General features: G+C 39.1%; 1 protein-coding gene across 1 annotated transcript; it reads left to right on the top strand.

Moving 5' to 3' along the window:
- Positions 1-2,233: 2,233 nt before the first annotated feature.
- Positions 2,234-9,835, top strand: LOC122650900 (transcription factor MYB114-like). The gene is made up of 3 exons (XM_043844265.1): positions 2,234-2,351; positions 2,620-2,749; positions 9,478-9,835. The coding sequence occupies exons 1-3, from the start codon at positions 2,234-2,236 to the stop codon at positions 9,833-9,835; spliced, it is 606 nt and encodes a 201-aa protein (XP_043700200.1).
- The last annotated feature ends 1,826 nt before the right edge of the window (positions 9,836-11,661 follow it).

An 11,661-nucleotide genomic window follows, 5' to 3' on the forward strand; every position in this document is an offset into this window, starting at 1 on the left:
TAGGAGTATTTTTATTTTTGAACCCTTCACTCTTACTAAAGCAAAAGACTTCTAAGACATAATAGTCAATTAGAAATTCCTAATAAAAAATTTATATAACAAAACTGACTGGGTTTCCTAGTTCAAGGCATAACTAGAAGAAAAAACAGACAATGGAGCCTATGCACAAATACTCCATATAAAGTAGCAGATAGAAAATATGAAGAAGCTGTCGAAATACAAACAAATAAATGCTTAACTGCAGATAACAAATGTATAACATGTCCTCCATACAAATCACGGGTAATACCCCTCAGCAGTAGTATACTATGACACCATGATGAAGAAAATCAAGCCAGAGAACAATAACCCAGCAATAGAACAAAAACAGATAAGGAGAGAGAGAAGAATAGAGAAGAAGTCCCCTTCTTTTGCAATGCAACCTCAACAACACCCAAAACAACAAATGCAGCGAGAGCCAAAGCCAGACGCAGATAGGAGCAGTAGCAGTAATAGCAAAGGAAACAACTCAAGATAAGAGAGAGAGAAGAAATATGCCATACCAGCCTTAATCCAAGATGTTCCTTCCACTGGAGATGGTTGAAGGTACCCTATTGAACTTCTTAGAACCTGAAATGGAGAAAAATATTAGTCCGCAATCACTGATTCCAATTTTTTTTAAAAAACCTTAACTACATAGACATCGACAGAGAGACAGAGACAAAAAACGAGAACGACAGAGAGGGACAGAGCAGAGAAGAACTTGCGCTTGGAGTTTCAAAACCACCCCTAAATACAATCGAACTTCCTAGAACCTGAAATGGAAAGAAAAATCGGTAAGCAGAGAGAGAAAGAGGGTCGTGAGAAAGAAGACCAGAGAGAGAGAGAGAAACACAGGTTCCAGTTGAACCCCAAAACAGATCAACAACCGGAGACACACAAAAAATCCCATATAAATCAAATAAAGGATATGAAAAAAAATCCGCTTCGATCAAACCATCAGCATTGCGAGAGCAGAATAACCCCAGAAACAAAGATGAAGATGAACCACATCCAAAACAACACATCAGAGAAAAAAATAGAAGAAAGACAGAGAACCCATCTCATCAATCCATTATAAAGAGAAACAGAAACCATAAAACACATCCATAAAGATAAAAAACAAACAAAATGAAATCAAGATAATAGAGACGGATAGATGAAGAAATACAAAGACAGAGAAGCCTTTTACCTTGTCGATGGAGACGATGCTCACGATGGCTGAAGACGAAAGTTGCAGAGACTACTTCGTCTTCGGTTTGGAGAAGAAACGAGAAGGCTGATGAGAGAAACCCTAGTATCGACTTCAGCATCGACTTCCTTCTTTCAATCTCGATAAAGTTAGAATCCACACGATTCCACCCTCTCTCTATATATATATATATATATATATATATATATATATATATATATATATATATGAGGGCTTTAGAATCCTGGATTTGATTTGGAATTCACCCCCTTGGGCGAATTCTGATGGATTCCAAAATTTAATCGTAAAAGTAAATTTTTATGGATTCTTGGAATCCAATACGGATATGAGTTCTGAGTAACCAAACACCCAAAAAATAATGGAATTCGAATTCTATCAAATTCGACTCCAAAGAAACCTTCAACCAAACGCATCTTAAAGTGTGGCCTATGTCAGAACTCCCATGAGTTTATCTCTCTCCTCCCCATTTGAAAAGACATTCCTATCCCCTCATTTGGAGGTGAAGAGAGCTAGACACTTGAGTGTCCTAAAGCAGGTGACAGTCCCGGACAAAAAATTACTTCTCAAAAAGAAAAAGAAAACAAAAACATTAAAGGTCGGGTTGAATAAAAAATTGAATAAATCGCAACAAAAACATTAATTGGTAATGCCATTGCCACACGTCCCTGGCCAGAGTAAATGGACGTGGTCCAGATTTTTTTTATGGTAAACAGGAAGGAATCGAGATCCATAGTACACCCAAGACTGAAATTTATGTTTTGGACTTTGTGATCGGAACAAATACTCTGCTGTCCGGGATTTCAAAATGATAGTTAAATGTAAAATTTCATTTATACCCCGGTATATTTATTTTATTGGTTATCTCCATCCACGTGTCGGCATCTGCCCCGTGCTGAGGATGTCCAGCTCGGGGGTGCACTGGAGAGGTGCCCAATCCATCGATGAATAGATAAAGTAACCCTTGAGAATACTGAACTAGTTAGAAAGTTGGTATTCGTAACGATGGTCCAGTGGCTTGGAGTAAGAAAAGGAAGTTGGACTGAAGAAGAAGATCTTCTTCTACGCCGATGCATTGAGAAGTTTGGAGAAGGAAACTGGCGCCACGTTCCCCTTAGAGCAGGTATTATTGGTGTACTCTGGTTTCAATTCAGCTTTTCTATGGGGGGCGCTGTCCTTAGCGGCTTGATCGGCGCACAAACAGGGCACAACGGAATGACTGTCTTATCCCTACCCAAGTGGGGTAAGGCGATCTTACGCTGTGCCCTGTCTGTGTGTTGCTCAGGCTGCTATGGGCAGCGCACCATAAACGATCACGATCTTTTATTGGGTGCTTTTATTTCCTTAGAGAGAGAGAGAGAATAAGCACTAAAGAAAGTCTTTCTTTTCAGGGCTGAGAAGATGCCGAAAGAGCTGCAGGTTGAGATGGTTAAACCATCTCCACCCGGATATCAAGAGAGAAGAGTTCACGCAAGAAGAAGTTGACCTACTTCTTAGGGTTCATAAGCTCTTAGGCAACAGGTTAGTTCAACTTCTAAAGGGAAGCTTTTAATGCTACAAATTCTATATATATATATATATATATTTTTTTTTTTGTTTGTTTTTTGTTCCCCTCTTTTTGGTTAAGGTTTTTGTGGAATCAGAGTACTGGTCTATACGACTTATAGGATGTTAAGTGGTTGGACTTAATATTCCCTCTGTGGTACAACCAAGATTCATTATAGTTTGAAAACAAATGAATGACTAGAAATACAAGCTACGGACCTCATACTTTGCCATTGCTTCCCCTCCCTCCCTCCAACCCCCACCCGGTTAGAAAACGGTTTTCGTACAAAAACCATTTTCATAGGATTTTAGTCGCACAGATGGAATACAAGAGAGTGTCTTTTTTTTTTCGGAGACAAGAGGGGTACCGTATCCGACTTTAGGCCGATTAAATCTCCCTTGGGCTCGTACATGACCCCCGCGTCACGCACGAACCGGGAGCTTCTGGGCCCTAGTGAGCCTCAGGCGGGTGGCCCCAAGAAATTATACAGCGGCAAAGGTTTGATCACGAGACCTCGCTTCCTGAGGCGGAGTCTCATGTCTCCTCCAAGCCAGCTGCGCTAACCCCTTGGGGTTACAAGAGTGTTTCTTGTATGTGATAGAAATGTAAAACTTCATGGCTAAGCAATGGAGGGAATCAAGGAACATATGATGTATGATGTATTAATTGGGTTTACATATTCTTTAATTAACAAAGAAGTTTGATTTTTCTTTTAGCTATTGGTCCCGTAAATTTTCTTAACAATTTCATATATCATTTATTTATAGCTTTATTTACCAATTTGATGCTATGCATACCAGCAAATTGACCATTTTACCCTCACCTTGTATTTTTTTTTTTTTTTTTTGTTATTTACTTGTTTGTCAAAAAACAAATATAAATATTTTGTTCTCGAAATTCCATATATTATATTGATCAGATGGTTTGCCATCTTTTAGACCGAGTGGTCTTGTGGGAAAGAGGCATGATTGGGGAGACATTGATATTTTCAAATTTTAGAAGTTGAAGAGAGAGCAAGGAGAAGAGGATCAATTTCATGGTCTTTATGCCATAGATATGAAGTTCTGAATGACACATAAATGGGAGAAGTTCGAGAACCTATGTCCTATATATAGAGATGGCCGGAGTTTTCCTTCAATCATGATCAAAGGAGAATCCCTTGACGAAGGCTTTGGGTGTTATTGAGAGGTTATCGTGCAAGGGGGGGGGTATTATCAACCATTCGTAAATAGGAGATAGAGAAGATGGTTGTGTGGTTCCTTCCCCACATTAAAAATTATCCCTATAGAGAGAGTGGCATTCTTGAACTCTTTGGTTTAGTTACAGAATGAAAGTTTCAGAGAATTAGAATTATTACATCACCATATCCAATAGCTTCTTTTCCATTAGTTGTAGAAATATGGTTTAGGGGAAGTGTTCTCTTCTCTTGATTAGATCTAAGGCACTTTATATGTTTCCCTAATTGGTTGTTTGCCTTAGTTTGAAATTCTTTGAAATTTTCTAAGGCTTTCAATGTCTAATGTGTTAGGTAAAATATCCATATCGAGAGTAATCATCAGTAAAAGTAACAAAGTATTCAAATCCATAACATGCTGATTGAATATTCATGGGCCCTCACATGTAAGAGCGAATCAAATCTAACACACCATCAACTCTTCTGCCTTTTTTAGGAAAGGGTTTCTTAGTCATTTTTCCTTATAGACAAGACTCACAGGTTCGATAGGACTGAACTGTTAGACGATGGTTCATCCCTTACTAACTTGTTAATCCTAGCTACTCCAATATGACCTAATTTAAGATGCTATAAGTATGTATGATTTTCAGCAGAGTGTTTCCTCTTGAAAACGTTAGTAACCATACTGGAAGCAAGTATTAGATTCTATTACAATCAATTTGAGAAAATACAAAAACATTTTGACGAACACCAGAGGTAACAAAATTGCCAAAAAACCATGTTGGCGTCATCTCCCTCCCGACAGTCATGTGTATCTCATTTGTTTTGAATGTTTCTCATCTTCTTGAATCCTTGAAACATATTGCAAATGTGGATGGTGGACCTAGAGTCAACACACCATATGAAAGTTGGTCCAACCAACTGATGAGATTCAATTAAGAATAAGGATTCGTTTGTATTTTCATGTGGCCTGATCTTCTTTAAGCTAGCCAAGTAAAACAACAGTTTCATTTTAAGTGATGACCTTCCTTGCTACAATGGAAACCTTTCCCTTTACAGCCTTATTTACAGTGAAACCATTTTCAGTTTTGAGTACAAAGTGAAGCTTATGCTACCACTCAAGAAACTATTCTCTTCAACAAGAGAATTAAGGGCTGTATTATTTGACATAATGGAAGTCTACAAGTACATACAAGTTTATTAATTTGCTGAAAATAACCATTGAACATAAATAAAATGCAGATTGTAAGTGTGATAATATTCAATGGTACTACGCATTTTAGGCTTCCCTCATAGCCATAGATGTGAATCGGAGTCTGCTAATCTTTAACATACACAATTAGCCTTTGGGAGTTCATTGTGCATGCTCTAATTACAATTACTATGGTGTCCGACCGTCATTTCTTAACTATCGTTGATGACTTTTCAAGATGTACATGGGCATTCTTAATATTTTTTTAAATCTGATACATATAGTGTTTTGTGTAATTTCTTTACCCATGTTCAAACACAATATCATCACACCATTATGACCATATGCACCGACAATGGCTTTGAATTATTTTCCCGACCAATGCAATCCCTTTTCAATACTAATGGTGTTTCTCATCAACATAGCATGTTCGCCACCCCTCAACAAAATGGCATGGTTGAAAGCAAGCATCGATCGCCACCTTCTCAATGTGCAGTGGCTCGTTCTTTGTGTTTCCATGCCAATCTTCCCATTTCTTTTTGGGGTGATTGCCTACTTACAGCTACATATCTCATAAACCGCCTTCCCACCACCCTTCTAAAAGGTTTCACACCTTATCACTTACTTGTTAAAAAACCACCCACATATTGTAGATACCACATTTTGACACCTTGGAAGTGTGTCTAGGCAATGATGGTCAAGGACGTAACTCGTGTGGTGACTGAATAGCAAGAATTATCAAATTACCCCTACCTCACTTTTTGTAACCAAACTGTCCCAAATAGAGCCTAAACCCCTAACATAGCCGTATTTAACCATTTTAAGTCCACATTTGAAGTTTCACCCAAATCCAATACCTTTGTGAAAATGATCGTTTTGCCCCTGGCACGATTCTTGGTATCTGGACCACCCGCTTTAGTTTGAAACAATTGGGATGACCTCATTTGGTCATATTAAGCTTTCACGTAAAGTTTCGGGCAAATCGGGTAACTTTTGTGAAAATAACCGTTTTGCCCCTAGCATGGTTCTTGGTACCCGAGCCACCCGATGTGACCTGAAACCATTTGGATAACTTTATTTGGTTATATTGTGCTTACATGTAAAATTTCATGTAATTTTGGTATCATTTGGACCTTGATCAGTGTGAAACACCATTTATGTGCTTTCCTCGATATCCATGCCATTTTTAGGCAAAATCCAACCATATCTGCCACACGGATGGAAAGTACGGGTTGAGACCTTCGCGGCAATATGTGGCGCGTCAAAATCGGCCACATGGATTAGGAGATATTAGCATTTGAACGTGGACCTTTAAAATGAAATCTTTAAATGGTTTATTAAAAAATAAATAAAATAAAAAAAGGTGGGTCAAACTGAGTTGACCCGAACAGAGTCAACCTAGTCTGACCCGGCCCAGCTGGACTGTCGGCAGGGGACAAGCCCCCACCATTTAGGCTGAGCCACACATGGCCCCATGCCCACTTGCCTGAGCCAGGGTAAGGCTGCACCGGCCTAGGCTGCCCAGCAGGCCTGAGCACACGCAAGCCCAGCCAGCCCATCACTCACCTTATCCCCAGCCATTAAGGCCCCAGGGGTCTTTGAGACCTTTCCTCGAACACTTTTTTTCCTATAAATAGGAGGTGTTTTAGAGAGGTTAGGGACGGGGAAAAATTAGTGAAAAATTACCTTCACGTAGTCCTTGATCCCCTCTTTCCATCCAAGGTTTTTCTATCCATAGGTTATCCTCCATTACTGATATAAAATTCCGTAAATACCCCTTCTTCACCACTCTTGCCATTCAGAGCAACCACACTTGGAGCGGCTTTTGGAGGTTTCCGGCGACTATTTACGGTCACACAAGGTTACTCAAGCTGATCCTAGGCACTTCCACACTTCAAGGGTATTTTCCCATATATTTTACTTATTTTTAAGCATTTGTTTTGATTTTCTTTACAACAAAGGTTGTTTTTCAGTTATAAAAATGTTAAAAATAATTCAAGAGTGATAAAAATATGAAATTTTCAGGGATGATGCTTGTCACTATGTTTGACATTCATTAATTTTCTCAAGCTCCAAATCAATTTTTTTGTGATATTTTTGCCCCTGTAAAGGATTTCGGATTATGTAAAATCTGAACATGTGGGTGGGTATTTGGGCAAAAGTGTTATGACCATGTTAAAGATCATGTTTTCATTAGTGGGAATGGGCTCTGGTTTGATCCAATTCGGATCTGTGATGGGGATTTTGTATTTTTCTTTGTTTTCCCTTCTTTTTCAGCATTTCAGAAAATATTAAAAATAGTATAAATGCATAAAAATTCACAAAAAATTTATGGAATGCATATTTCATCATGCTTGATTTATGGAATCATTATCCACTGACATGCATGTTTGATAGTTTTTATATACGTTTCCCACCTCATTTAGGGGTATAAATGTCATTTTTCTAATTATAATGAAAAATTCTGGAAAAATAAGAAAAATGTTTTTCATGCATGACATGCTTTTGTAGAATGTTTTAGGATGTTTTCATATGCATATGTGACCATCATGCTTGATAAATATGCATAAAAAGTCATTTTCGCCCTCCAGGGGCGTTTTGGTAATTTACCAAATGCGGGCCTAGACTATCATTCTGGAAATATCATTTGGTGTGTTCAGTCATTTTAGGATGTTTAACATCACTTTCGATGCCTACAATGATTCTAAGTGTCTTTTTGACCCTTTACCATTTTGCCCTTAGGGGCATTTTGCGACCAAACCTTGTTTAGGACCCCAAAAAGGCTCCTGCTACTTTTGCCGCATGTTTTAACTTTAATAAACATGTTTTAAGCATAAGTTAGCATTTTCATGAATTATCATGCATTTTCTATATGTTTGCCATAACAGGGGCATTTTGGTAATTTTTACCACCCCCACATTTCCTTACCATTTCATGTGCTCTTGATGATCCTAATGCATGATGTTAATGTTATTTAATCATGTTTTGCTTATTTACAGTATTTAAATATGATTTCATGCCTTTGTACATATTTTGGCCCTTTAGTGGCATTTTCGTAATTTTGGCTATTTTGGCCTATAAGCTGTTTTGCTTATCAATATAATTGTCCTTCTCCATGATATAATTAGACTTGGTTTTCTTTTTTACAGTCAACCATGTTTTAGACCATAGAGTTAGGCTTTCTAATTTAGGTAAAATCCATTAATTAGCTTAACTAGGATACATAATATACATAACCATCTAGCCTAGTGATAGTAATCAGGATTAAAACATTAATCTTAATTAGCTTAACTAGGTTCATAAATTTCAATTAAGATAATCAAAAATCTTCAAAAAAAAAAATAGTTTAATTAGATACATAATATGTATAAAACAACAGTACACAATAGAGTTTGGTCTAGGAAGACCGGACGTCGGCCAGGCGGTTGCTAGGTGCCTAACACCTTCCCAGCCCGTAACTTGACACTTACCCAGAGATCTGGGGCAGACCATCCATTGAGTCATTGGAGTTAAATTAGTGCCCCTTCTGTGAAGGAGGGGCACCATTCATGGGTCCTAGACCCTAAATCTAGGTGGCGACTCCCATTTTCCCATTTTCTTTCTTTCCCATCGGGTACACGCCCAGCGACCCTCCGTCCGCTACACCTACACATATGAACACACCAAAGTTTTTGGTTGCCTATGCTATGCATCTTGTGGTCATTTGCATCATGATAAATTTGGGCCACGCGCCAAACGATGTATTTTCCTTGGCTATCCACAGGGCAAGAAAGGTTATCGCTTATTCGACTTCGACACAAAATATTTTTGTAGTCAGGATGTTGTTTTCCATAAATCAATTTTTCCATACAAACAACAGCCCACACCACCAATTCCACATGATTCATCCATTGTTTTACCTCTTCCTCTACCGGACCATATGCTGTTGGATGTGTTAACTCCCAACTTACCACAGCCTCAACCAAACCAGCATTCCCCTAACCCGGTTTCTCCAACACAACAGCCTTCGTTACAAACCCCGGCCTCAACCCTGGGGTCACCCTTCCCCCAACCCCACCCACAGCCGGACTCACCCAACCCGGCCTCAAATGAACAATTAATAAAATTGTTTTATCTTAAGGGATTACTTTATGTGTATTCATGTCTATTTTATTAGGCATTACTGAAAAAACCTTGGATGCATACAACCCTAAAATCATGCTGCCGAATAAACATTACCAGCCATAAGCTCAACCAGATGTTTCGCCCATCTCCCCCCCCCCCCCCCCACCCCACCACACCCCCAATTCGTTTTCCCTTCTCCTTGAGTTATGATGTTCGTTACTATGTTTATCTAGATGGTCCTTAATCGCTGGTAGGCTTCCAGGAAGAACGGGCAATTGTATAAAGAATTACTGGAACACTCACTTCTACAGAAAGACTGCTGGTACTACTACTGCTTTGGGAGGGGAAGAAGTTCAAGCCTTAAGTCTTGCGAGCAAGAAAAACGAAGTCATAAAGCCTCGCCCATGGACCTTCCCCAAAAGTTCCCCTTGGGTGTTGGGAAGCTTATCTTCTTCTTCTACTTCTCCTCACTCATCTTCCACTAAAATTAATGTTGGTACTAACGGTCATCCAATAGAAAAACTGGGCATTACATGTCCTATTCTCCCTGGTACTGATGATCAAGGGTCTGGGCTTAGAACAGGAAATTGATGACTCTTTTGATAAAGAAGTGGAGAAAGCGATGTGAAGCTCTAATAGTGAATTTGAAGAAGATCTGAATAGAAGAAGTTTCTGGGTTGAAGATCTGCCGCCAATGATACAGGTTGGGAACAACACTAATTACTTTGGAAGAAGGCAGCATAGGTTGGGATGATGTCTTCTGTTTGGATTTCAACTTATGGAATACACTGGTAGTTGAAGCGTAGCTTGCTTCATGATTCCAATTGTCTCTGTATGCATAAAATCTGAGAGAGAGAGAGACTTCATCTCCATATACAATGTTGTTTCTATATATGTTTTCATTCGGGTCAAGCAATTGAACTACAATGGCGCCGCTTGTTTTTTGGTTTTTTTTTTTCCCATGGGTTTTACTGAACGAAATTTTGTTCCTGCACCCTGCTGGCAGCCAAGGAAATGGAAAACGAAATTTTGCTGCTATGCTACAACTTGTAGCAGGACCCTTTAAGATCCCATTTCCTTGGCTGCCAGACTTGTAGCAGGAACATTCCGACGCGGGATCCCGTTCACGTACGAGAATTACTCACAGCCGTTCAGATGGTATCTAATGCTATGCCAATGGTATGCAAACGTGCCTATACTGTTATACAGGTCACAAAACAAAATAAAAGATGATTGCACCGTTATATAGGTCACCAAAAATATGCTTGCACGGTTATACAGGTCATGAAATTAAATACGCATGCACTGTTTTGCAGGTCGCAAAATAAAACATGAATGCACATGTACAAATCTCAGAGACATCATAATTCAGAGCTTTGGGCAAAAACCCAATAAAAAAAAAAAGCAAAACAAGCATTCTGGCCTGTACGGTCGATGGCGTGCGGCTGATGCACTGCATCGACTAGTCGATCGTCCGCAAAATAAAACATGAATGCACATGTATAAATCTCATAAACATCATAATTCAGAGCTTTGGGCAAAAACGCAATAAAAAAAAAAAAGCAAAACAAGCATTCTGGCCTGTACGGTCGATGGCGTGCGGCTGATGCACTGCATCGACTGGTCGATCGTCCGCATGCTCGAAGACAACAATTTTTGTAGATTTGCATGCAATACATGCTTAGTTTTTGAAAATTGATATAACGAAATATAACCACCCATGCAATGATGTCATGCCACATCATCAGATCGTTGTGAATCATTAATGACCAAGGGCCTACAAATCATACCCTTAACCGCTCCGACAAGGAGTCCTTCCATAAGTACACCAGCAACATGCCCCACATAAGAACGAGTCAATTCGCAATTATACTAACTCATTCCTATAAGGAAACTATAAGAGTGGTGCCCAAGATTCCTATCAATAAGGGTTCACTCTCCCAAAGGGACTCTACCACTGATGCTCCTACTGGTTTAGGGTTTGGGGTCAGGACAGTATTATATATACTATGTTTTGAGTCCCTACAGTCCTCATGCTATTCTTCTCCATTTCACAACAAAAAAGAGAGAACGCAAAAGGAGATCTGCGGTGCTGTGGAAGATCCAAAACCAAAGAGGAGCAAATCATGAAAAACTGCATCATAATCATCTCCAATATACGAATGGTGCAAGGTACGCCCAATCTTCTCAATTATTTGTTACATCATGTTCTAGGTTTCTCTGTATGGTTTGCGATCAGAGTTTCGTCCGAAAGATTATTTTCTTACAGTGTGCTCATTGCAGGGAGCTCTCAATATCTATGCTGGACAATGGTTGTTTCATTTTTAAGTTTAAGGATGAAGATGATCTCCTTTCTATCTTGGAGAATGGTCCTTGGTTTATTCTTAGGAAACCTCTGATTATTAAGCCTTGGACAA

Source organism: Telopea speciosissima, chromosome 2 (genome assembly GCF_018873765.1).
Source record: "Telopea speciosissima isolate NSW1024214 ecotype Mountain lineage chromosome 2, Tspe_v1, whole genome shotgun sequence".
In the NCBI taxonomy this organism is placed as follows: domain Eukaryota; kingdom Viridiplantae; phylum Streptophyta; class Magnoliopsida; order Proteales; family Proteaceae; genus Telopea; species Telopea speciosissima.